The 27,686-nt window shown below is 49.7% G+C and overlaps 1 protein-coding gene across 1 annotated transcript in view; it reads right to left on the reverse strand.

Moving 5' to 3' along the window:
* The window catches only part of LOC131422914 (kinesin-like protein KIF19), a 62,454-nt gene that overhangs the window by 18,580 nt on the left and 16,188 nt on the right, over positions 1–27,686 (reverse strand). The window contains exons 11-17 of the mRNA XM_058570540.1: positions 25,529–25,679; positions 14,795–14,972; positions 13,289–13,472; positions 10,062–10,332; positions 7,249–7,370; positions 5,322–5,446; positions 636–744 (exon numbers count right to left, since the gene is read on the reverse strand). Coding sequence (XP_058426523.1) covers positions 636–744; positions 5,322–5,446; positions 7,249–7,370; positions 10,062–10,332; positions 13,289–13,472; positions 14,795–14,972; positions 25,529–25,679 — 1,140 coding nt within the window. The remainder of the gene's footprint in view (positions 1–635; positions 745–5,321; positions 5,447–7,248; positions 7,371–10,061; positions 10,333–13,288; positions 13,473–14,794; positions 14,973–25,528; positions 25,680–27,686) is intronic.

Consider the following 27,686-nt stretch of genomic DNA (forward strand, 5'->3'; position numbering starts at 1 on the left):
TAGTGGTGAATGGTGTCCTCCAAACCCATGTCCACCCAGGACCTCAGAATGAGACCTTATTTGGAAATAGGGACTTTGCAGATGTAATTGAGTTAACAATCTCGAGACGAGATCATCCTGGGTGGAGGGTGGGCTCTAAGCCCAACGACCAGTGTCCTACAGGAAGAGAGAACAGAGACACACAGAGAGGAGAGGCCACGAGAAGACGCAGGCAGAGATGGAGCATGCAGCCACGAGCCGAGGAACACCTGGGGCCACCAGGAGCTGGGAGAGCCAGAAAGGAGCCTCTCCTAGAGCCTTTGGGGGAGCGCGGCCCTGCGACACCTGGATCCCGGCCTTCTGGCCTCCAGAGCTGGGAGAGGATACATGTCTGTACAGGTTCAGGCCACCCCATCTGCTGTGCTTTGTTACAGTGGCCCCAGGACACTAACTCAGTGACTGAAACACTCCACTAGTTGCCAGGCCCAGTGAGCGGTCACTACCATTGTGAGGGCTGCTTAAGAAGAGTCCTTCTGGAAGCTTCTCTCCCGCTTGCCCCTGGCCCAGCGCAACTCTCATGGGGCCCCGACGACCCTGTTGGGGAAAGGGAGGCCTCCCCAGGGCCCAGGATCCTGGTTAGCGCCGCACACACCGACCTCGTGAATTGGAGGGGTTAGCAGGATGCGGAGGGAAGATGGAGGGAGAAGCGAATCTTGCTTTCCAGGTTTTTTCGATGGTGTGGCTTTCGATGACTTGTAACCATCACTGTGGACGAAACACAGAGGCATCAGCAGAGCCAGCCGCCAGGGCCCCTCTGTCCTCCATTGTGGGCAGGGGAAAACCAGAGCCTGAACCTCCGGCCGCTGCAGCCCAGGTGTCGGGTCAGGGCGAGGGGCCTCTGCCACGCTGCTGTGGTCTGGGGCCAAGCGGGCTCATTCGCCCCCTCCCTCAGGCATCTAGGAGCTGGTCACCCACCCTGGGAGAGCCTGTACCTGCAGCCAAGTGTGCACTGGCTCCCAGAAGGCATGGCCTTGCCCTGAGCACGCTGCGTGCTAAGGGGGGAGACACACATCAACAAGAGGATGACTGTGGACAGCAGTGCCAGTTGTGACACTGCTCTGAAGGAGAGATGAGCTGTCAGACTTCCTCAGGCAGGCAGTCAGGACAGACCTCAGTGGGGAGGCTGGCAGAATAAAGAATCGATCTGGTCTTTGTCCCAGGTCCTGGCACCGACTCCAAAAGCCCTTGGAGCATCCTGAGTGACAGGAATGTCTTTGTATGCTAATGAGGTGACTCCTGGTGGCCCCCAGACAGCATCAGGATGCAGGCTGCTCACCACAAAGACCCACCAGGTGGCTAGAGGCGGGAACTCTGGGCCAGCTGAACCCCCAGGAGGGGAGGGGCCGGAGACCGAGGTCAATTCTGTGGCCAATGATGTCATCAATGATGCCTATGCAATGAAACTCCAATAAAAACTCTGGACACCAAGCTCGAGGGAGTTTCCTGCCGGTGAACACATCAATGTGCCGGGAGGCTGATGTAGCCTGACTCCACAGGAAGTGTAGACATGGAAGCTTTGCATCCTGGACCCCTCCAGACCTTGTCCAATGTGTGTGCTTTATAGCAAAACTAGAATCCTAAGTATCGTGTTTTTGGTGAGTTCTGAATTATCAAACCCAAGGGGGTCATGGGAACCCAGATGGACAGAAGTGCAGGTGGCCTGGGGATTTCTCTTGCAGCTAGCATCTGATGTGGGAACAGTCTTGTGGAGAAGGGAGCCTGTCACTGGTGGGATCTGGCATTGACTCTGGGCAGTCACTGCCAGAACTGAACGGCCGTACACCCTGTCAGTGTTAGACCAGTTGGTGTAGAAACAGAACAAGAGGGAATACATAAGCTGAGACCCAAAGAATGAGAATGAAAGCCATGCCAAGTGCTGGAGGAAGAACATTCCAGGCAGGGGGCACAACATGGGCAAAGGCACTGGGGCAGGGACCAGCTTGGCACATGCAAGGCACAGCAAGGAGATGAGGATGGGACAGAGCCATGTGATTCCCTATAGGACTGTGTGGAAGACTTTGGCCATTGGAGGGGACAAGGACCTTTGACAGCCTTTCAGCTGGAAATTTCCATGGTTCTACTCTTCCACTGTAAAAAGAACAGAGCATTTCTAGCAGCTCTCTGTGAAGTCAGGTCACCAGTGACCGTGTAAGAACAAGACACCAAGCACTGAACCCAAGCACTGACGAGTGGCCGTGGGCTCCTCACCTTTGCCTTCTCATCCACAAAGTCGGGCAGTAATGACCTGCACTACTGAGAAGGCTGTCAGGGGCTCACCAACACCATGGTGCTGAAGCCCACGTGAACTGGCAAAGCCTCTGGGTGCCACCAGCAGAGCACAGGGCAGTGCAACACCATGGCCAGGAGCAGGGACTGGGGACAGACGCCCACGGTGAACCCCGCACAAGACCCTGAGCCCCTCCAAACCCATGCGCACGTGGAACGAGACCGTGCACACACCCAGTCTCCACGAACGTGCCACGGTGGCTGGAGAGGCCCCAGCCAGCCAACACAGAGGGATTAGAGATGGCCACCGAGGGCAACAATGTTTCTTACACCGGCCCCAGAATTAGGACATTACATGAGAATCTCCCTCGGGGTCAGAGAGCAATCTTTACCCTCTCCTCACCTGCCCCTCGCACCCACAGGGGCAGCTCCTAGAGAACAGGGACTGTGTCCATCTTGTTCACTTCTTGGTGCCTGGCATACAGTCGGTGCTCAATAAACATGTCGTGAGGTTTAGCAGATACTGCTGTTTGCCTCCCCAGCAGCCAGTCCCCACTTCCTTGATAACAAGCCCCAGCGTTTTTCGGTGTGACAACGTGCCTAGCCCCAAGAAATGCGTCATAGTTGGCCCAAGCCTGTTGTGGTCCTCTTTCCCCTTCTCCCTAGAGAATTGGCCTAGGAGTGAGCCTGTGATCGAGTTTCAGCCAATGAGTTGTTAGGAGACATCTACTGGGGGAACTTCTGGAAAGGGGCTCCCTTCCTCTTTTAGATGTGGTTATATGAAGGTGTGATCTATGGAGCTGCGGCAGCCTCTCTGACCATAAGAGGAGACATTATTTACGTGCCAGGGACAGCAGAACAGAGATGGGGGATGCCTAGGGCCTCATGGGCATCACCAAGTCATTGAATTAAACATCCCAGGACCAGGGAGGTCCACCCACCTCCCACATTCTCATCAGACAATACACATCTGTTTTGATTAGATCACTCTCATTATGAATTCTGTTACTCACAGCCAAAAGCATTCTAACTGACTCAGAGGCAACAGCAATTGGAAAGTTAGATGAGAAATGGAGAAAGAAGCACCACTCCCGTACCAGACTCCTACTTGAACGAGGCAGGCTGGTCAGCTTCCCTCCTCCACCCCCTTGCGTTTGGGTCGTCATCATAATGGGAGCTCTATTTATTGTGTCCCCACCACATCAGGCACTTAGAGCCCTGCGGGGGAGGCAGTGTTGACCCACCTAGAGATGAGGCGCCTGAGGCTCAGGCACCACTCACTTGACCAGATCAGCTGTGGGGCGCTGGCACACGCAGGAGTCCAGCCCTGGTCAGCCTGGCTCACCGGCTGGCTGCCAATCGCCCACAGACAGGGTCCCAGGGACTCAACCCTGCTAAAGCAGGTGTGCTGGGCCTCTGTCGTTGCCATGGGAACCTGGTGTGGGCCCTGCAGGTTGGGCCGTGGGTGGCATCAGCCTAACTCATCAGCCTGGAGACACAGCTCCTCTCCTGCTGTCTAGAACACGGAGTACTGTCCCAGCTCACAGCTTGAGGGGCTCCTTGCTGTCTCACCACAGCCCAGGCTGCTACTGCAGGTACGGCTCTGGCAGAGGCGAGGCCGAGCCCACCTCCTCTCTAGACTGAGGACGGAGGTGGAGGGCCCCGGGCTCACTCACAACCGACCTCCAAGCAGCCCGGTGCAGAGTGGGGTTGACACCTGCCCTCTGATCAGCGGGTCAAGCGGCAAGTTCACACAGGTGTGGGCCAAGGGTGGAAGGCAGCTCGGGCCAGGAGCCGGTGGGACAGGCGTCTGGTCTTGATCTAGGGGGACGGGGCACTTTGTTTTTATACACACACGTGCATACACACAAACACACACAGACACGCACCCATATAAAACACATGCGTCCGTGCACGCATATGCATGCAAACACACGCACACACAAATACACGTGTGCATGCACATACATGCACAAATACACTGTGGGAATCACCCCTCCTCTGCCGGAGCCCTGGTGTCCTCATCACCCCAAAGGACCCGGGTTAGACGTGGGCGTTGCAGCAATGTCTGGCCTTCACCACATCCTGGTTGGAACAAACCAGCTGCAAAAGCATTTGGGGCAACACTGGGGAAATTTGACTACAGGTAGGATATGAGATGATGTTGAAGAAGTATCACTCATTTTGTTAGGGCTGATAACTGCCTTGTGGTTCTGGAGGGAAACACCTCATTTTTAGAACTGCACTCTAACATAGGGAGGGGTGAAATGTCACCATGTTTGTGTTTTACTTTAAACATGTAACCAAGAAATACGTGACCGCCATGGCCTGAATTGTGTCCCCACAAATTCCTACACTAAAGCCCCAACCCCCCCGTGACTGTATCTGGAGACGGGGTCTGCAGGAGGTAAGTGAGGTTAAATGAGGTCACAAGGGTGGGGCCCTGATCTGATAGGACTGTGGCCTTATGAAGAGCGGAAGAGAGATCTCTTCCCCACATGAGGACACAGCAAGAAGGCAGCCGTCTGCCAACCAGGAAGTGGGCCCTCAGCAGAATTCAGCCTGCCGACACCTCAATCTGACTTCCAGCCTCCAGGACTGTGAGAGAAGGAATGTCTGTTGCCTAAGCTGCCCCATCTGAGTATTTTGTTACAGCAGCCTGAGCTGACTGAGACAGTGACAAAAACTGGCAAATGTTAACTATTGAAACTAGGTGACAAGTCTACGGGTGTTCAATTTACTGGCCTAAGTTTTGGTGTATAGGGAAATATCAAAACAAAAAGTAAAAAGAAGAGAAAAAGGGAAAAAAGCATCGAGGGTGGGAGGAAGTGGCTAGCAGTGAACAAAAATACATAGAAAGTGAAAAAGGTCTTTTAGCATCCAACTCCACGACCTTAGAATTGCTCCGGGTAGCGCGCACCTTCTAGGATGTACTTGTTCTGCTTAAAACAACCCACGAGGAAGGGGACGCTAGCCGCACTTCACGGGACAAAACAGGGGCTCTGCCACGCGCCCAGGGGCACGAGTCCCGGGGCCAGGACAGGGGAAGCTGTTACCTGTCCGTCTCCAGCAGCATCGGTGGCAGCTCAAACTGGGCGCCCCACGGGAGGTCCTTCCTGTCGTCCGGCTGGTCTCGGCTGGACTCCTCCGGTGGGGGAGAGATGCTCAGAACAGAGCCATCCTGGGACCAGACAGAGGAGCTGAGGGAGGCAGCTCGGACCATGGACACAGGCAAGCAGTGTCCTTGTCAAGCGGGGGTCCCTGAGGGGCCATGGGAACATCCCTTTCTTCCTGGCCACCAGCACATGGAGGAAACCACCTAGCAGTAAGGCCACAAGCCACCCCATTAGTTCATTTCCCGCTGCACCTCCCATCCCAGACTGAAAGGAGGCTCTGTGCAAGGAAGGGGGCCAGGGTGTGGCCTTGATCCTTGAGCAAAAACGGTGCACAAATGAGATGTTGTCAGAGCACCCTCAAAAGCCTGCAGGTCCTCGAAAAGTCAAACATAGAATCGCCATAGGACCAAGCAATCCCACTCCTTGGTCTATACCCAAAGAATTGAAAGAGGCACTCAAACAGATATTTGCACACCCATGTTGACAGCAGCACTATTCACAATCAGCAAAAGGTGGAAGTAACCCAAACATCCACTGACAGGTGAACGGATACACACAATGTGGTCCATCCATACGATGGAATATTACTCAGCCTTAAAAAGGAAGGAGATTCTGACACCTGCTACCATGAGGACATTGTGCTTAACAAATTAGCCAGACACAAAAGCACAAATACTGTATGATCCCATTTATATGAGGCCCCTAGAGGAGTCAAATTCATGGAGACAGAAAGTAGATGGTGGGTGCCAGGGGCTGGGGGAGGGTGTTGGGAGTCAGTGTTTAATGGGGATGGAGTTTCAGTTTGGTACAACAGCTTTTCTGAGTTCTGTGAGTCCTTCTAGTGAACTGAACCTGAGAATGGTCTCGGGGACCCCGACACATTCCAGACGGAAGGGACTGTTCTAGTCATGTGTGTGGGAAGAGCGGGAGAGGCCAGCACACAGCAGTAACATTCTATGAGCGGGAAGCCAGATGTCTGAGTGGTAACTGAGCCAGCAGACCTCGCTGGCAGCAGCAGAAGCTGAGAACTATCTAGATCCACACAGCATCACCTCCAAAGGTATAGACAATGTTGGTGCCTGGTACCTCTGTGACTGGGGGTGGGGAAGTGGCTTTAGATGCAGTCGGATCCCTGGACCCCCTCCCTCACGCCATGCTCTGGGCAACTGCCCCTCAACCACTCTGGCTAAAGCCTGGAAGTTTCTCCTTTCTTCTCTCGAGAAGGTAAAGCAGAGGGTCTGTGGGCTGGGAGACACCAGGCCTGGCCGAGGGCACAGGTGGAGCTTGTGACAACAGCATTTGTCTAAATAATGAAGGCAGCGCCTTCCCCTGGGCCTTCTTCCCTAGGGAGACCCCAGGATCAGCACCAGACGCTGTCCTCATGCAAGAGCCTGGAGGCGCCCCCTGGAGAACCAACGAGCCCAAGAGGAAAGACCTAACACTAGGAGTGTCTTGCTGAGGTTCCCAGAAGATGCCTCTCCGGGGTCACCGAGGTAACAAGGTCCACCCCAGGCTCAGGTTTCCTTCTCACTGGCCTCTTGTCTCCCATGCAGAATCTTGAGCAACAGCCAAGGGTTAGAGACGGTGGGTGAACAGCTCACTGGCCCACCCCAGGGATTCCTCCCTAGCGCAAATCTTCGGGGCCCAGGGAGTGCTCACCTCTCCCGAAACTCCCTGAGCCCTGACCCCAGGACATGGCTTGCCCAGCACTCCAGGTGCTTCTGGCTCCAGGCAGCCTGGTTCGTGGCAGTTCCAAGTTTCCCCTGTCCATTTCAAGGGCCGGTCCCCCCCAGGGGCCTGGTACGCAGGCCAGGGGCTCAGAGCTGGGCAGGAGGGGACGGCACTGACCAGGAGGAGGCGGACTCACCCGCAGGGAGCTGGACATCACCGAGTGCAGCAGCAGCAGGCGGTTCAGCGCACCCTCGCCCAGCTCCCGGGAGTACAGGCGGTACCGCTGGGCCAGGGGCTCCGGCACCGGGACGCCACCGTCTGCAGGAGCAAGGGGAGCAGAGGTCAGGCAAAACGCAGTCACTTGTTAAAAAGACAGTATGTTGTTTTTGAAGTTTGAAGGCAAAATTCTTCAAATGATAAAAGAGGTTTTTCCAGAGAGTGAGATTTCTGTATATTGTCTTCTTTATGTGTCTCTCTATTGTAAAAATTTTCTTATTATGTTCATGTACTGCCTTTTAATCGTAGAATAATATTATTAACAATTTTAAAGCATAAATAAAATTTAATTTAAAAGGTAAAGAACCACTCCTAGGTGTATACCCAAAAGAATTGAAAACAGGTGTTCAGACAAAACTTGCAGACCCATGTTCACCGCAGCATATTCACAATGGCCAGAGGGCAGAAACAACCCAAATGTGCACCAACTGGTGAAGGAGAAACAAAATGTGATATATCGATGGAAAAGGAACGGAGTTCTGATGCATGCTACAACAGGGCAAAGGAAGCTAGACACAAAAGACCACATAGTGAATAATCCCATTTATATGAAATGTCCAGAAGAGGCAAACCCATGGAGACAGAAAGTGGATTCACGGATGCCAGGGCCTGGGGAAGAGGAACGGGGGGTGAGGGCTTCATGGGTACAGGTTTCTTTATGGACTAGTGAGAATGTTTTGGAACTGGACAAAGGTGATGGCTGCACAGCATTCTGAATGTGCTAAATGCCACTGAGTTGTACACTTAAAAATGGTTAAAATGGTGAGTTTTACCTCCATAAAAAAAGTTAAAGTAAGAAATTGAAAGATGGCATAATTACAGCTCTGACAAAATTTCACTGCTTATAGGCAGGGACGAGAAGGGGAGTTCAGTTATAGGTAACCTGTTTTCTTTTCTAAAACATTCTTTAATGCTCTTACAGTTTTTTAAAATAAAGTGTCTTTTCCCCACTATAAAAGGCCCTAGGAGATGCCTCCCCAAAGGGAAGCTCGCTACTCAGCCTAAACAAGTGCTGACCATAAAAATACGATGAAGATGATGAGGATGTCTGAACACACCAAGCTCCTTCGAGCCCCGAACACTACACACACGAGCACAGACACGTGCACACTCGTGTGCATATAGACACATGGACACACGTGCACTAAGGCCTCAGGTGTGCTCTGCTCTCCCTAGGTGAGGCATCCTCATCCTTCAGGTCACAGCTCAGGTATCATTTCTTCCCAGAACCTTCTCTGACCACCACCCTCGGACGAGGTTGGGCCAGCCCCTATCTTCTGCTCCCACAGTTCTCTGCGTGTCTCCTTTACAGCTCTCGTCCCAGTTTGCAATTACAAAACTACTTATGTGATTAACTATGTGTGTCTGCCCCCGCAAAGGAGACCGTCAACTCCATGAGGACAGGTCCTGCCTGCTGCTCAAAGCCTGCATTCCGAAAAGGTTTATCAAATGACTGAATGTGTGAACAAATGAGCAAACGAACAGGAATTAGTTCCTTCCCCCTTCCCACTGCATCTGGCAGACAAGGAGAGAGCCTGGCCTCAGCCCAGAGAAAACTGACCTTGGAGGAGGGAACGGGAGCCGGGAGCAGAGGATGAATCCTAGCTCCCTTCCCGCCCCGCCCCGTGTGCTTCTGGAAGACACCACCCGCTACAAACACACAAAGAAATCCAGGAAAGGCCCTGCATCCTGCTCCATGCTCTGCGGCAACTCCGCGGTGTGGAAGGTAGAGGAATATCAGGGGGCTCCCCCACCCCACACCCAATCCTAAATGGAGCCCAGAAGACAGCACTTGGTTTCCAGAAGTTTCTTTGTCTTCTGATGACAGTGGTAACCTCAGTCTGACACAGCCGCCCTGTTGTCCCGGTGAGCAGCTGTTGGGTCACCAGTGAATTAAGAAAACACAGGACATGACAACTGAGAGCAAGGGCAGTCCAGGGTTTTCTGTCAGCATGGAGGACATTGTGGGGGCACCAGGCAAGATTCGAAAGAGGCCTGTTGATTAGTAATATACCTATGTCAATATCCTGGGGTCATGGAAGACACTGTCCTTGTTTTAGAAAATATACCCTGTGATATTTAAGGGTATCCAAAAATGGTTTAGGAGGGAGAGACACAGAGAGAGAGAGAGAAAATGTAAAATAAAAGTGAAAAATGTTAATCCTTGGAAACTGGAGGAATTCTTTGTAGTATTGCAATTTTTCTGTAAGTCTCAAATTCTGTCGAAATAGAAAGTTAAAAAAGAAGAGAAAGTCCGAAGCAGGAGCTAAGAGACACCAGGAAGGAGGGGTACAGCCGGCACAGGAGCTGACCCGGAGCTGCTGCCCACGGAGACTCAGAGGAGGGAAAGCCGGGCCAGTCGTAAGAACGCGAGGCTGCAAGACCCCAAGCATCCACCCGCAGAGATGGTGAAATAAACCACGGTGCATTTCTGCAGACAGGGCAGGTCACCATGCTCTTACAAAGTGATTTCCAGGACATCCAAGTAAGTGAGAAAAAGGAGAGCACCGAGCAGTGTGCACGGTGTGCTCCTATTTATGTAAAAAATCCCTTTACCCGCACACGCATTGCACAGACCATCTACGGCGGACGTGCCAGTGAGTGGGAGCAGTGGGCCGGGGCAGGGTGGGGACGGCAGGGAGACCAGCGTCTCCGCACATGCACCGCCTAGTCTCTCCAGAACACAATAATAAAACGCAGAGGCGCCGGGCAGGGGTGGCGGGGTGGGCTCACCCCGAATCAGCTGCTGCTGGTCCTGGATGATCTGCTCGCAGAGCCGCCGGTGCTGGTGGTAGCGCTGGATCACGAAGTCCTTCTGGCACAGCAGGTTCTTCCTGCGCAGGCTGTGGGCCTGCAGCTCCGTGTTCTCCACCTCCAGCTCGTGGGCCCTGCACAGCAGCCGCAGCACCTCCCTCTGGTCCTCACTGATGGCCTGCCGGGGCAGCAGCTTCTCCATCTGCGAGGCCTTCTTCTTGGCGTTGGCCAGCCGCTGCTCCAGCCCGGCCTGGCGGAGAGACCAAGAGTTCAGGGCAGGTGCCCGGGGTCTGCTCATTCTCATGCACTTGGGTTTGCAAATCGTACTCACAAACACGCGGGTGAGCAGCTCTGAGGACGTGTGGCCGTCACCCTGCGGTAACCTCGTCCTCTATTGTCTGTGTGCGGACGCTTTCACATCTGGGGCCCCGCTGACCCTGCAGGAACTTCCCCTCCCAGGGTTAGCCGAGTCCTAGAGATGGCAAACCACTCGTCCACAAACGTACCTTTCATGTGCAAACCAGCCAACCCAGAGCCCGCACCCCAACCCCTCCTCCACGGGGCTCTCACACTCAGGCCCTCATCACCCCAGTGCTGGGTACCGGACAACTGGGGACAGTCTCTCTGCCCCAGAGCCCACTGGAATTATCCAAACCAGCCAGTCCTAAGTCTGCTCACCCCGCCTCGCACGTTCCTTCCATGGAAACCACAACAGAGGCTCCTGCCCACAGTTCCCCCTCCCTCTGCCTCCTGACTGACTCTGGTGCTCCCCATGAAGCCCTGGTGACATTGCGTGCCCCCTCCTCTTGGGATCTGTGAGAAAGAAACTATCTTTTCAATGAGTCATCTCCGATCTACTGTGCTTACTGTACCTCAAATGTTCTGTTAATACACTGTATTGTAGAACGCACCCAGGGCTCACCCCTCCCTACTGTGTCTGCCACAGGAAACCAGTGCTGCCCATTTACACTAGGAAGCCTTCACAAGCTGTCTCTGGTCCTCACAGAGTATTCTCTGAGGGATGCCTTCTACACCCACCACTTTACAGACATCCTGTCTAGGACTGAGGTCCTGGTTCTCTCAAACCAAAGCTGGGCGTGTGCGGGAGCAGGGAGACGTGAGGACCAGGTCATCCACTACAGCCACCGGGAACCGCTCCCCACCTGCGGACACTCAGCTGGGAACCCCAGGAGACCCACCAGTGACCGGAAACCTTACTCTGTGGGTCAGTCAGGGCTCCAGAGAAACAGAACCAATAGGAGAGGGCCACACATATATATATTTATGTTTGTGTGTGTGTATACATATATATATATATATACACACACAAAGAGATTTATTTTAAAGAACCGGCTCATGTGATTGTGGGCCTGGCAAATCCAAAATTTTTAGGGCAGGCTGGCAGGCTGGAAACTCAGGCAGGAGCTGATGCTGCAGTCTAGAAGCAGAATTTTTTCTTCTCTGAGAAACCTGTTTGTGCTGGTAAGGGCTTTCAACTGATTGGATGAGGCCCACCCACATTATCCAGGATAATCTTGACTTCAGCCAACCCACTGCAGATGTTGGTCACACTACGGAACCCCTTCAGGGCAGCACCCAGATTTGTGTTTGATTGACTCACGGGGCACTATAGCCCGGCTACGCTGACACACAAATCTACCCACCACACCATGTAACTCCACATAGGCCCCAGAAAGGAACGCTCGGGCCAAAGCTGCCGTGCATGCCCACCCCAGAATCAGGGTCCCAGGAACAGGTCGGGTGACAACTTCCTGTGCAGCTGAAGAGGACGTGCTCCAGCCTTTTACTTTTCCACCCTCTGGGATTGAGAGGGGACCACTCCGGGAGGAGCTGGCCCAGCTCCCCTAGCATGATCCTCCTGTTCTCCCTGAAGTCTTCCCGACCCCCTGGCTGGATTAACAGCCCCCTCCGCTGGCTCCCAGCACCTGTTCCTACGTGTGTCATTGTGCCACCACACTGAATTGTGGACAGCTGTGTTTGTGTCTCTTCCCAATAGGTTGTGAGCTTAAGTTACAGAGAGTATCTCGTTCGTCTTTACGTCCCTGGGGCCTGGCATTGAGCCGGACACTTAAAACATTGAATTGTTTTTGATTGATTGATTAACTAATTAAGTGACTCACATTTATATGCTACATTGCATCTCAATTTCTATATTTGGCTCTTGAAGATCATGCATGCTCTCTGCCAATGCACATTATTGGTTTGAGCAAAAGGCATTTTCTTATTTTTAACTGTTGGAGGACTTGGGAAGTGAGATCACGTAATCTCCAGATTGCTGTGGGCAGAGGTGATAATATTAAGAGGGTCTTGATTTGGCTTCATAGCTTTTAAGTGAAATAAAGGCCACGCGCCTTTAGCAACATGATGTCATAAGACGCTTTCTCCACTTGCCCGAAAACCCACCAGCAAACAGCTAACTAACGGGCTGAAAGCGTAGCCAGCCTCCCTGGCACTTTCCCCAGCGTCTCCCTCAAGCGCCAGTTCTGTCATTTCTCTGAAGGGAGACTATTGACAATTAGCTATTCCATAAATAGCTCGTATAAACAGCTAGGTCTTCTCAGAAGACAAGAACGTGAGAAGACTTCTTTCCCCAGGGAGGCACCTGGGGTCTGGGCGTCCTCTGGCCACGTCCCTGTCCTCCTACCACATGCCCGAGACCAGACTCGGGGGAGGACTGAGTGAGATGCCGACAGACCACACGTTGCAGAGGGTAAGGGGCTCGCCGCGTGGCGGGTGACTGCAAGGATCCCTGGGGGCTGGAGGCTCTGCTGGTCCAGGTGGAAGAGCCGGCCGTCCCAGGCAGGTAGGGGGTCTTGGTGGACCCCCATGCTGCCACTCCTGCCTCACTCTCACGGCCACTGGCTCCTCTGTCCCTCAGGGGCCTCCTGCCCTGTGCACTGGCCCCTGCAGCCCCCCAATGTAGCCCTAAGTCTAACACAAAGGGGCACAGACTTCGGAGTCAGACCCCAGTCAGGTCCCATCTCCGCTCCTCCTGCTCCCTGGGGATTAGGGACAACTTATCTCATCTCTCTGAGCCTCGGTTTTCCCAACTATAACGTGGTCGTGATTGGCCCTGCTCCATGGGACTGCCTTAAGAGGGCCGGTGCAGCGGCAGCAATCAACAAGTGTTAGCAACCCTCGTCACCACCGTTGTGACATGGATGCGCCCGGTCCCTCTCCCCCACCTTGAGGGCCGCAGTTTTCCGCTGCTCGGCTAATAGCATGTTGACCTCCTCTCTGGCCAGAGCCACCTCGTGTGGCTCTGCGGACTCGCCCTCGCCCCCATCCGCGTCGGGCTCCACTGGCTCCTCGTCTCTCTCGGGCGTCCTGTCCCTGTGCGTCTGGTGCTGGGTCTTCTCCCGCTCCCAGCTGCAGCCAGACAGAGGGGTCAGGGGTCAGAGTGTAAGCCACACCCGGGCTGGGAGGCCTGGCACCTCCTGTCCCCGAGTCCCTGTTGGCCCTGGCTGGTCTACTCACAGGCATGGGCACAAAAATGGGGCAGATTTGGGTCTGCTACATGATCTCTTCTATATTTGTGAAAAACAGAAAGGTCTAAACAAAAACTGGTAGGGAATAAAGAAGCAGTAAACATTTGCAGCAGGATCGCCAAGTGATGAAGAGTACCGGACTCTGCAGCGGGCCCAGCTCGCCCCCAACCCCAGATCCACCAAGGCCGTCTGGGTGACCCTGGGCCACCTGCTGCGTGAACGTGCCCTCTGAGCCTGGTTCCCTGGGCTGTAAAACTTGGATGACAGAGGACATCCTGGGGCTCTGCGAGGATTAACTGCGATAACCCCGGCTCAGGGCAAAACCCCCAAAGGTGCACGTTAGGGTGCCAGACGGAATCTACACCACGAGGATCATGTGGAAACTGCGAGAAAGGAGGACCAAAGGGAGCCAGGGCTGGGAGCAATGGACAGGATGGAGAGCGCATTTCCTTTTATTTAGAATTCCTTGAATGCAGGGATCATGCTGTTTGTATAATTAAGAAAATAAGCAGCAAGGATGAAGTAGGAGGAAGGGGAGAAATGTGGGGAGGATTGGAGAAGAAACGGACTTAAATCACAGCGCTGCTTAAGTTACCCGTAGCGGGGCAGCCATGTGTTCTAGTTTGTCCAGGGCAGTCCCAGGTGACACCCGCTGTCCCCGTGTGACTGCTAATAGCGGCCCCTCTCACCCTCACACACACTTTGGTCTGGATGATAAATTGTCTGGTCAGTCCCTCTACACATGGTCAGTCCACTCCCAGTAGGAATGAACAGGGAGTAGGTGTGGAATGGATGAAAGAGCCTCGGCCAATGGATGCACAACCTGGTGCACACCCACATCCCCTCTGAGCCTCCAAAGCCTCTTCTGTAAAATGGGCTTGCTCCTAGCTGACCTGCCCGGGCTGGCTCTGGACTCCAGCCTGTGACAAAGAGATCAAAGGACCGGGAAGCCTCCTCCCACCTGGTCCAGCCTAACTACAGGGGCAGAGAGCAGGCGAGGGATCAAGCCAGGTCCTGCCTGGGAAAAGAGGATGCCCTTGGCTAAAGTCCCCCTTGGGGACCTGCAGGCAGTAGGGGGAGGCTGGACAGTAGCAAAAAAAGGAGCTCCCACCAGTGGCCCCCTCTGCTCCTTGCTGGCCTCCCTGTCCCATTGGGAGGTACGGCACTGGGGCCCTGGGTGGTGTCCATGGGTGGCACACTCACTCTGTAATGGTCAGCAGGTGGCGGGACGTGTCGATGTGCAGCTCAATGTTGGTATTCTCCAGCTCCACCAGGCTGCGCCTCATCTCCAACTGCTCCTTGAAGGCCCCAATGAGCTGTGCCTGAATCTTGTTCATCTGCAGGTGGCTATCCTCCTCTGTGTCGTTGGCGGGGATCATGGCTGGGAGCAGGAAGAACGCCGGCTGTACCAGGAGTGGTGCTGCCTAAGCCAGGGTTGAACTCCATGCTTGCCAACCAAAATAGGGTCTGGCCCAAGGAGGAGCTCTATACAGATGTGTGGATGGATGATGGATGGATGGACGATGGATGGATGGGTGAGTGGGTGGCTGGAAGGGTGGGTAGGTGGATGATGGATGGAGGGATTGATGGATGGATGGGTGGGTGGATGGTTGGCTGGCTGGATGGATGGATGGGTGGACGGATAGATGGGTGGGTGGGTGGGTGGGTGGATGGATGGATGGATGGATGGATGGTTGGATGGATGGACAGATGGGCGGATGATTGATGGATGGATGGATGGATGGATGGATAGTGGGACGGGTGGATGGATGGAAAGAAGGAAGGAAGCAAGGAAGGAAGAATGGATAGTTGGATGGATGGATGGATGGGTGAAGGATGGATGGATGGATGAAGGATGGATGATAGATGGGTAGATGGACGGATGGATGGATGGATGGATGATGGATGAGTGGGTGGATGGGTGGGTGGGCAGAGGACGGATATGTGGAGGATGGATGAGTGGAGGATGGACAGATGGATAGACGGATGGATAGATGGACGGATGGATGGGTGAAGGATGGATGATGGACGCATGGATGGATGGGTGTTTGGATGGGTGGATCAATGGATGGATAATTTAGATGAATTTAGACCCTCTCTTTGCCTGGTTTGGGGTCAGGTTACCTGGTTTGGAGGCTCAGGAATCCAAGGAGGGGTGGGGCTTGGCTAAGCTATCTCAGCTCAGACCTCATTTCCTCAGGGAAACCGTCCAAGACCCTCAACCTGGGTCCCTCTGCCACCTGCTCTGATAACACCCTGCCTTCTCCTTCACAGTCCTCTGTATATCAGTAATTAGGTAACGTTTTGTGATAAATGTTTAACATATGCCATTCCTGCTAGAATGTAAGTTCCACAGAACAAAACTATTTTTGTCTTTTTATTTCCCCTGGTAAGTTCTGACCTAATAGTTGCCCTGTAATTAATCGATGGTTTTCCTTGCCTGCTCCAATAGATAGCTCTATACACAGTTTGTCCACACTGTGTTCCTCTGACCTTGAGGGCAGTGGTCAAGGGGTACCTTTTCCCTAAATGTCAAGCAGTCTGGGATTGGATTATGGTGCATCCAGATGACAGAATCATTGCAGTCATTAAAAAAAGGCTTTTGGGGAGTACTTAGTATCCTGGGAAATGCTCATAAAGTGATGTTCCTGACAGAGCCAGGCACACCAGCATCCCACCACCACCCTAGGCATGCCATAGCAGGACCCAAGGGAAGCCCATCATCCCCTCAGGGCTCACCATGAGACCACCATCCCCTCCATAACACTGTCCATCCTGTCACTACAGACCACCTAAGACCAGTCCCAACAACTAAGAGGCCATCAGGGTGAAAGCCATTGTGGCATGCATCCCTGTTGACCCCCGACCCCAAAGAAGCCCAAGCTTCTCTGTTATCACCTAGCTTTGTAAATTCTCCACAATGACCCCATCTTCCACCCCCACCAGTCCCCCAAGACCTCTGCTGGCCCCATGAGACTCAGTCTGCCATCAACCACAGCCCCTCTTCTTTGAAATCTTCCTTCACCCTCTTGCTCCAACAGAAACCTGAGCCCCCTAAATCTACCAAAGAGAAACAGGCACCCACATGCTTAAGGAGGCTGTGTGACTAGAAAGCCCCATGGTGCCCATCAAAGGGGATGGGATAAGCAAACCCAGCACGTCCACCCTATGTAACGCTCTGCAGCTGCCACAGAGAATGAAGTTGACCCAATTTTGCAGACAGATGGCCTCCAAGACACATCATTGGATAAGAAAAGCAAGTTAAAGAATAATAGCTATAGTCTGATATCATTTATATAAAAACCCAAAGCCAACTACCCCCCATATACATACACACAAACCATCTCGCTGGATGCGTTTATGTGTACAAAACTGCACAGGAAAAGATCCAGGAAGGTACACATCAAAACGATAGCAGTGACTTCAAGGAACTAGAAAAATAATAAAAAACTAAACCCAAAAGAAGGAAGGAGAAAACAAAGATAAGAGGAGAAATAAATGAAATAGGGAATAGGAAAACAATAGAGAAGATCAACAAAACTAAGAGTTGGGTTCTTGAAAAGGTAAACAAAATTAACAAATCTTTAGCTAGACTTACCAGGAAAAAAAGAGAGAGGACTGAAATAAATAGAATTGTAAATGAAAGAGGAGACATGACAACTGATACCACAGAAATACAAAGGATCATAAGAGAGAACTAGGATCAATTACATGCCAACAAATTGGGTAATCTAGAAGAAATGGATAAATTCCTAGAAACATATGACCTGCAAAACCTGAATCATGAAGAAATAGAAAATGAACAAACAATGAGTAATGTGATTGAATCAGTAATCAAAAACCTCCCGATGAAGAAAAGCCCAGGACCAGGTGGCTTCGTGGGTAAATTCTACCAAACATTCAAAGAAGAATTAATGCCAATCCATCTGAAACTCTTCCAAAAAATTGAAGAGGAGGGAACATTCCCAAACTCATTTTACAAGGCCCGCATTACCCTGATACTAAAGCCAGATAAAGACACTACAAGAAAAGAAAACTACAGACCAATATCCCTGCTAAATATAGGTGCAAAAATTCTCATTAAAAGAGCATACAGGGCCAGCCCCGTGGCTTAGCAGTTAAGTGTGTGCACTCTGCTACTGGCGACCCGGGTTCGGATCCCGGACGTGCACCGACGCACTGCTTCTCCGGCCATGCTGAGACCACGTCCCACATACAGCAACTAGAAGGATGTGCAACTATGACATACAACTATCTACTGGGGCTTTGGGGAAAAAAAAAAAAAGAGGAGGATTGGCAATAAATGTTAGCTCAGAGCTGGTCTTCCTCAGCAAAAAGAGGAGGATTAGCATGGATGTTAGCTCAGGGCTGATCTTCCTCACAAAAAAAAAAAAAGAGAGAGAGCATACAACATGATCAAGTGGGATTTATCCCTGGAACACAAGGATGGTTCAACACATACAAATCAAATAAATGTGATATACCACATTTAGAATGAAAGATAAAAATCACGTGATCATCAAAAAAATGGGCAGAGGATATGAACAGACATTTTTCCAAAGATATACAGATGGCCAACAGACACATGTAAAGATGTTCAACGTCCCTAATTATTAGGGAAATGCAAATCAAAACTACAATGAGATATCACCTCACATCCGTCAGAATGGCTATAATTAACAAGACGAGAAATAATAAGTGTTGGAGAGGACACGGAGAAAAGGGAACCCTCATACACTGCTGGTGGGAATGCAAACTGGTGCAGCCACTATGGAAAACAGTATGGAGATTTCTCAAAAAATTAAAAATAGAAATATCATATGATCCAGCTATCCCACTCCTGGGTATTTATCCAAAGAACATGAAATCAATAATACAAAGAGATCTATGCACCCCTATGTTCACTGCAGCACTATTCACAATAGCCAAGATGTGGAAGCAACCCAAGTGCCCAACAACTGTTGATTGGATAAAGAAGATGTGGTATATACATACAATGACATACTACTCAGCCATAAAAAAAGACAAAATCATCCCATTTGCAACAACATGGATGGACCTTGAGGGTATTATGTTAAGCAAAAGAAGCCAGTCAGAGAAGGACAAATACCATATGATTTCATTCATACATGTAAGATAAACACACGGATAAAGAGAACAGCCTAGTGGTTACTAGAGCGGAAGGGGAGGGTGAAAAGGGTAAAGGGGCACATATGTATGGTGATGGATAAAAACTAGACTATTGGTGGTGAACACGATTCAGTCTATACAGAAACTGATATATAATAACGTACACCTGAAATTACATAATGTTATAAACCAATACAACCTCAATAAAATAAATTTAAAAAATAAAAATAAATCATATGATCATCTCAATAGATACAGAAAATGCCACTTGACAAAATTCAACATCCTTTCATATAAAATACTATCAACTAAATGAGTATAGAAGGAACATACCTCAACATAATAAAGGCCATATATGACAAACCCACAGCCAACATCACACTCAATGGTAAAAGGTTGAAAGCTTTTCTCTAAGATCAGGAACAAGACAAAGGTGCCCACTCTCACCACTCATATTCAACATAGTACTGGAAGCCTTAACCAGAGCAGTCAGGCAAGGAAAAGAAATAAAAGGCATCAGAACTGGAAAGGAAGAAATAAAACTGTCTCTGTCTATAGATGACATGATCTTATGTATAGAAAATCCTAAAGACTCCACCAAAAAACTGTTAGAACGAATCAACAACTCATTAAAGTTGCAGGATATAAAATCAACATACAAACATAAGTTGTGTTTCTGTACATTAATAATGAACTACCTGAAAAAGAAATAAAGAAAACAATCCCATTTACAAAAGCATCAAAAAAAAATAAAACACTTAGGGATAAATTTCACCAAGGAGGTGAAAGACCTATACACTGAAAACTATGAGACATTGACGAGAGAAATTAAAGACACAAATAAAATGGAAAGATTTCCCATGTTCATGGATCAGAAGAGTTAATATAGTTAAAATGTCCATACTACCCAAAGCCATCTATAGATTCAATACAATCCTTATCAAAATCCCAATGGCATTTTTCACAGAAGTAGAAAAAATAATTCTAAAATCCATGTGGCACTACGAAAGACATTGTCTTTGTAGTGAGAAGAAAGAGTCTTGGAGGAAGAAGAACAAAGCTCAAAGCATCACAGGTTCTGATTTCAAACTATACTACAAAGCTATAGTAATCAAAACAGCATGGTACTGGCTTAAAAACAGATACAAAGACCAATGAAACAGAGTCAAGAGCCCAGAAATAAACTCATGCATATATGGTCAATTAATTTTGATAAAGGTGCCAAGAATACTCAATGGGGAAAGAATAGTCTCTTCAATAAAAGGTGCTGTGAAAACTGAATGTTCAAATGCAAAAGAATGAAATTGGACCCCTATCTTATGCCACTCCCAAAAATTAACTCGAAGTGGATTAAAGACTTAAATGTAAGACCTGAAACTGTAAAACTCTTAGAAGAAAATATAGGAAAAAAAGCTCATTGACATAGATCTTGGTGATGGTTTATTGGATTTGACAACAAAAGCACAAGCAACAAAAGCAAAAATGAACAAGTGGGACTATATCAAACTAAAAGGCTTCTGCACAGCAAAGGAAACCACCAACAAAATGAAAAGGCAACCTATGGAATGGGGGAAAATATTTGCAAACCATATATCTGCTAAGGGGTTAATATCCAAAACATATAAGAAACTAATACAACTCAACAGCAAAAAACAAATAATCTGATTTTTAAAATGGGCCAAGGACCTGATTAGACGTTTATTCAAAGACGACACACAAATAGCCAACAAGTATATGAAAAGATGCTTAACATCACTAATCATTAGGAAAATGCCAATCAAATCCACAGTGAGATATCACCTCACGCCTGTTAGGATGGCTTTCATCAAAGAGACAAGCACTAACAAGTGTTGGCGAGGATGTGGAGAAAAGGGAACCTTGTGCACTGTTGGTGGGAACATAAAGAACTCAATTGTTTCCACTATGGAAAACAGTATGCTCCGCTCCTCAAAAAATTAAAAATAGAACTACCATATGATCCAGCAATCCCACTTCTGGGAATATAGTCAAAGGAAATGAAATCACTATCTTGAAGAGATATCTGCACCCCATGTTCACTGCAGCATTATTCACAAAGCCAAGACACGGAAGCAACCCAAGTGCCCAGTGATGGATAAATGGACAAAGAAGATGTGGTATATATATATACAATGGAAAACTATTCAGCCACAATAAAGAAGGAAATCCTGCCATTTGCAACAATGTGGACGGACCCTGTGGGCATTTTGCTAAGTGAAGTAAGTTGGACAGAGAGAAACAAATACTGTATGATCTCACTTACATGTGGAATCTAAAAAGCAGAACCCGTAGAAACAGAGAGTAGAATGGTGGTTGCCAGGGGCTGGGGATGGGGGGAAATGTGGAGGTGTCCGTCAAAGGGTACAAACTTCCAGTAAGAAGATGAGTCAGTTCTGGGAATCTAGTAGTGACTGTAGTTAACAATACTGTATTGTATACTTGAAAGTTGCTAAGAGAAGAAATCTTAAATGCTCTCGCCACCAAAACAAAATGGTGCTTATGTGAGGAGGAGGATGTGTTAGCTAACCTTATGTGGTAATCATTTCAAATATATACATGTATCAAATCATCCTTTTGTACACCTTAAACTCATGCAGTGTGATGTGTCAACTAGATCGCAATCAAGGAAGAAATGAAGGCTGTGGTCGTCTCAATGCAGCCCTCCCCAGGTGGCTGTTTTGTCTCCCACCACCCAATTGTCGGGCCTGAGCTGGGGTGGCTGTCCTCCTGGCTCCTTGGGGATCCTTCTGGACATGTTGTCTCTCTCAACGCTTGTCTCCCAACTCCTCTGAGGAGCCAGTTACAGACTCTATCACCAGCTCCTCCTCAAAACAGTGGCCACTGTCCCGCACCCCTGGACGATTTTCACACAGGCTCTCTCTCAGTTTCTCCTATCCCTGCTCTCGTCATCGTTCTGGGTGACTCTAAAATCCTCACAGACAATCCAGCCACCACCAAGAACCTTTGTCCCTTGATCTTCTGTCCTTGGAGATCCCAACCTCCACTGACCCTCGCCTCCCCCTCCACGGGCTTCCAGAGGCCGGTCGTTGGCCCGGCCGCAGCCTCCAGGCTCGTCACTCCCTTGGCCCAGGGCCCCTCTAGTCCCTCGATTCCACGACCGCGTTTGAGCTCTCCCCCGCCAAATACGACACGCTCTCAAGTTTGTTTTTTAAAAAAGTTTTTAAACCCCCTCCTAAGCCTTTAGACACAACTACCAATTTATAGGAATAGAGAGGGCAGAGGAATGTGTGGTCGGCAAAACCAGACGGTAAGAAACTCCACAGGACAGAGGACCCAGTGTCTTCAAAAAGAATCAAAAGGAAAACTAGAAAAAAAAAGAGGGAGAGGAAGCCCAGGGAATAAGAGAAACTGAAAAGATTTATCAACCCAATTCAATGTGTGGACTTTGCTGGGATCCTGGTTCAAAAACAAGAGAGATTTATGATGTTGACAAGATTGTTGGAAATTTGAACACCAATTGGCTATCTGATGATATGAATGAATTATTGTTCATTTTTGTGTGTGTGTGAGGAAGACCAGCCCTGAGCTAACATCCATGCCAATCCTCCTCTTTTTGCTGAGGAAGATTGGCCCTGGGCTAACATCCATGCCCATCTTCCTCCACTTTATATGGGCCACCACCACAGCATGGCCTGAGAAGTGGTGGTCAGGTCTGCAACCGGGATCCAAACCTGTGAACCCCGGGCTGCTGAAGTGCAGCGTGCGAACTTAACCACTACGCCACCGAGCCGGCCCCATTGTTCATATTTTTTTAGGTATGGAAATGATATTGTATTTATGTTTTTGTAAAGAGTCTTTATTTTTTAGAGATTATCCTGACATGTCTAGGAATAAGACAATGTGATATCTGGAATTTGTGTCTAGATAACATGATGGGGGAAAAGCGTGAGAGGACAGAGGGAGCAAAACTGAGTGGTGTTACCTGTGAGGGCTTGCTGTGCTATTCTTTCTCCTTCCAAAGTATTGGAAGTGCCCCATAACAAAAAGTGTCAGCATTTTCTAATTCCCTCCTCTACTTGGCATTCACAGTTGACCCTGTAGTCACCCTGGCCTCCTCCCTCAACTCCTGTACTCCTGTAACGCTCGCCAGGCAAGGCTCCAACCACGGAGAATCCTCCACCTGCCCCATCCACGAGCTGAGGGAAATCACAGCTCTGCTGAGTGGTCTCTCTTCCACTTCATGACTACACGTCTCAAGGCAGCTCAGCACATCGCCCTCCTATTCAGACCCTCCTTGGCCTCCCGTTACGCTCAGGATAAACCCCTGTCCACCCTCCAGCCCTGCCTGTCCTCCAGTCTCATCTCCCACTGCACCCCCTCTCTTCGTGCACCAGCCACATGGGCCTCTTTCTGCTCCTTGAACTCACCAAATCTGTTCCCACCCCAGGGCCTTTGCACGTGCAGTTCCCTCTGCCAGAGGACTCTGAACTCGGCTCTTTGCAAGGCTCGTTCCTGCCCACATTGAAATTTTGCCTCCTCAGAGAGGACCTTCCACATCACTCAGCTGGTATAGCACCCCTTCCCCTCCTCCTGCACCTCTGTCCCCTGCCTGGCTTTATTTTCCTCAGATTTTTACCCTCCTCATTCATTGTCTCTCTCTCCCATGAGAATGCGTACTTCTTGAGAGCAGGGCCCTCTAGACCTCCCTTCTCATGCACCCCTATCACTGAGAACTGCGCCTGGTACATGGTAGGCTCTCAATAAGCATGTGAAATAGATGGTCCTGACTCCCAGTTTTGGGGGGGTGTGTGTGTGATGGGTGGTGGGTGGGTACTTACTTAAAAGAGTGGACAGAAATAGCTAGATGCTAACAGTGGTTACTCCAAGTTGTGGGACTCTAAGTAAGCGAGTTCTGTTTTCTTCTTATACTTTGTAGGATTCTGCAAGTTTTGAACAATAAACACAGCTCGCTATTACAATAAAGATGAGGTATTTACACAACTAATACGGGAACATCTTTTTATTACAAAAATTGGAATACTACGTCAAGACATCAAGACCCTCTCCATCGTCTGCTCGCCCATCGGCCGATCCCAGTTCCCCACCCGCAGGAAGCCATTGCTGTCATGTTAACATGTGCCCTTCTGGGTCTTTTTCTGCACAGTTTTCTAAGCAGATGTATGGGGGTTTTGGTGGTAAATTCTATGGGCCTATGGCTGTTATTCTTTAATTTGCTTTTCTCGTCCACCCATGTGTCTGGAGGCCATCCGTCTGCACAGACGGGTCCACCCCATTCTCTCTAACAGCTGCAGAGCAAGTGGTCCACAGGAGGGATGCGCCAGTTTAACTGTCCTGCCCCCTTCGATGGGCACTTTCTGGTCACACAGCTCCTCGGGCGCACGAGGGCATGTGCCTTGTGGTAGATTTGCAGGAGTGAAATTACTGGGGCACGGAACACATACTTCAAGTTTTAACAGATTCTGCTAAACCAACCTCCAAAGAGACACATTAACTTACACTCCCAATACTAGTGTTTAAGGCTGCCATTTCCACGCTTAATTTTATATTTTTTTATATTATCCACTTAATACTATCTGACATTTTAATTTTAGCCATCCAATAAATGAAAATTGTTTAAATTTGTATCTCCATTTCCTAATGCAACTGAGAATCTTTTCACAGGTTTATTGGCCACCAGGAATTCTTCTGTGAATTGCCTATTCATTTTTGCACCCATTTTTTTAAATTGGGCTGTTGGCTCTTTCTTATGATTTTCAAAAGTCCTTTTTAAATATGGTAAAACTTATCTTAATAAGCCAAAAGAGCATGTACGTGTGTGTATTCCTGACTCATGTCTACTGAACTTGACTTCGTTATAGGTATTTTTACAGGTACCTTTTTAACTTACTGATTAATTTTATGATTTTATGGTAAAACTATGGTGGCCTCTAACCCCAAAAGCAGGCCTAAACAAAACTGATCTGGGGAGAAGGGAGGAACGGAGAGAAACTAATGGGTATGGGTTTCACTCTGGGGTGATGGAATGTTCTGGAACTAGACAGAGGTGGTGGTTACACAACATCATGGATGCACCAAATGCACCAGATACCACTGGATGAAGTGTTCACTTTAAAGTGATGAGTTTTATGTTACACGAGTTCCCCCTCAGTAATTTTTTTAAAGGCACTGGATGCTAACATTAGGGGAAGTTAGGCTCTCTCTGTCCTATCTTTGCAACGTTTTTCGTCAATCTAAAATTACTCCAAAATAAAAAGGTTATTTTAAAAAAAACTAATTTGGGCTGGCCCCGTGGCTTAGCAGTTAAGTGCGCGCGCTCCGCTACTGGCAGCCCGGGGTTCGGATCCCGGGCGCACACCGGCGCACTGCTTCTCCGGCCATGCTGAGGCTGCGTCTCACATACAGCAACTAGAAGGATGTGCAACTATGACATGCAACTATCTACTGGGGCTTTGGGGGAGAAAATAAATAAATAATTATTAAAAAAACTAATTAGAGAAGAAAAAACAAAAAAGAAGGAGAGTGAGAAGAAACGTAAAAAGGGAAGAAATTAGAAGAAAGAGAAAACAGCCCAGTCCCCATATTTTATAGGCAGGAAATTAAAACCGGGGTCTTGCCGAGACAGTAAGCCTTGGTGGAGTTGGGACTGAAGCCCACGGCAGGGTAACCGGATGCCTGGGTGTAGACGTTCAGAGTGGACCCAGCACCAAGCACCAGGGCGGGAGGAGGTGATGGGCCCGGGACAGGGACTCTGGCCTGCCGGGCGGGGGGCAAAGTCGTCCGCGGCCCCAGGGCTGCTCTCGGCTCTACCTTGTACTTCCCTGACGGCAGGGCCGCTCCGCTTCTCCTTCTCCTGCCTCTCGAGCTTGGCTTTGAGGCGTCCAATCTCCCTGCGCAGGTTGGAGATGACGTCCGTGTACTGCGCGATGCGGTAGGACACATCCAGCAGGTTGCGCTTGACCTGGTGCGGCAGGACACCCGGCCAAGGTTGGGGCAGGCCGACAGCCCCACGAAGGAAACGTTTTAGCAGCGATATATTTACACCAGAAACATGCAAACACGTTTTTGTTATGAAAATTCAAGTCAGTACTATTCAGCCTTAAAAAGGAAGGAAACTCGGACACCCGCTACAACACGGGCGAACCTGGAGGACGTTATGCTGAGTGAAACAAGCCAGACACAAAATGGACAAATACTCTATGATCCCACTTACAAGAGGGTCCTGGAGGAGTCAGAGTCACACACAGAAAGTAGATGGTGGGTGCTAGGGGCTGGGGAGGGGGATGGGAGTTAGTGTTTAGTGGGGACAGAGTTTCCGTTTGGGAAGATGACAAGTTCTGGAGATGGGTGGTGGTGATGGCTACACAACAATGTGAATGTCCTTAATGCCACTGAACTGTACACTTAAAACTGGTTAAAACGATAAATTTTATGTTATGTATATTTGGCCACAATAAAAAATTCAATCCATCAAGAGTTTTTTTAAAAAATCCTCCCCTTGGGTCACCACTGCTATCATTTTGCAACGTGCCCTTCCAGATCTTTCTCTGTGCAGTTTTGTACATGTGTGTATCTAGGGAGATACATTCGGGGATTTCTTTTGGTGTAGGTATGGCTTCGGGGTTTTATGTAAATTTTATCAGACTACGGCTATTATTCTTTAATTTGCTTTTCTCATCCAACCATGTGTCTGGAGGCCGTCCATCTGCATAGACGGGTCCACCCCGCTCTCTCCAACAGCTGCAGAGCGGCCCGTGGGAGGGACGTGCCAGTTTGCTTGTCCCGTCCCCTTCGATGGGAACTGTGGGGCTTTTCAGTGATGCAGGCTCCTTGAGCACACGGGTCTATGTTTCTCTTTGCTAGACATGGAGGGTACAATTCCTGTTTGCGGGGCACACGCTCAATTGTTCTAAGTCACACATCACACGCACTCTCTCAGTCAGGCCTCAGCTCCAGCGTCAGCTTCTCAGAAGGACCCTGCCTGACTCACGCTCCCTTTGCGGACGAGCCCTCTTAACTGGGGCCTCTCTGTTATTCCTCTCGCCTTCTTTCTCGTAGCACCTGCGGCTCTCATTTAGCGCACGTGCCACAGTTGGAGACCATGTATTTATCTGTGTGAGTTCAGGTCTAATATCTCCCTGCTCCCACTGCTGAGCCCAGAGTTCATGGGAGCAGAAACTCCCTCCTATGGGGTTTTTGTATCATGGTGCCTAGCTCAGGGCTGGGCATTGGGAGGGCTCGTCACGTGTTTGTGGACAAATGATAATATAAAATGACACCTATCACGTGTTGACTACAAGTCATTCATGCACTAAGTGGCCAACCTGCATTATCTCACTGAATTCTCATACAGCCTGAAGAGAGGAATCCTCTAGACTGATTTCAGCAGTGTAGACAGACCAGCACAGCAGTGTAGACAGACTAGCACAGCAGCTTAAGGCATGGATTCTGGAGCAAGCTCTGCACTAGCTGTGGCAGGTTAGAGAAGTTGCTTTACCTCTCTGCAGCTGTCCAGTCTGTAAAATGGGGTGGTAATAGGACCTACCTCCTAGGGAGAGAGTTGTTGAGAATTAATTAAATCACATGGAGAGCTTATAGTGCTGCCAGGCACAGAGATGAGCCCACCTCCCAAACCCCCTCAACCCTGTGAATGTGGCCTTACTTGGTTTTTGGGTTTTTTCCTGATTTTTTTTTCGTTTTCTGGTGAGGAAGATTGGCCATGAGCTAACATCTGTGCCCCTCTTCCTCTATTTTGTATATGGGACGCCGCCACAGCATGGCTTATGAGCGGTTTGTAGGTCCATGCCCGGGACCCGAAATTGTGAACCCCGGGCCACCAAAGCAGCGTGCACGATCTTAACCACTACACCACCAGGCCAGCCCAAGTGTGGCCTTATTTGGAAAAAGGGTCTTTGCAGATGTAATGAAGGATCTCGAGATGCAGTGGTCCTGGATTAGGGAGGCCCTA

The sequence above is a fragment of the Diceros bicornis genome, chromosome 26 (assembly GCF_020826845.1).
Source record: "Diceros bicornis minor isolate mBicDic1 chromosome 26, mDicBic1.mat.cur, whole genome shotgun sequence".
Lineage (NCBI taxonomy): Eukaryota > Metazoa > Chordata > Mammalia > Perissodactyla > Rhinocerotidae > Diceros > Diceros bicornis.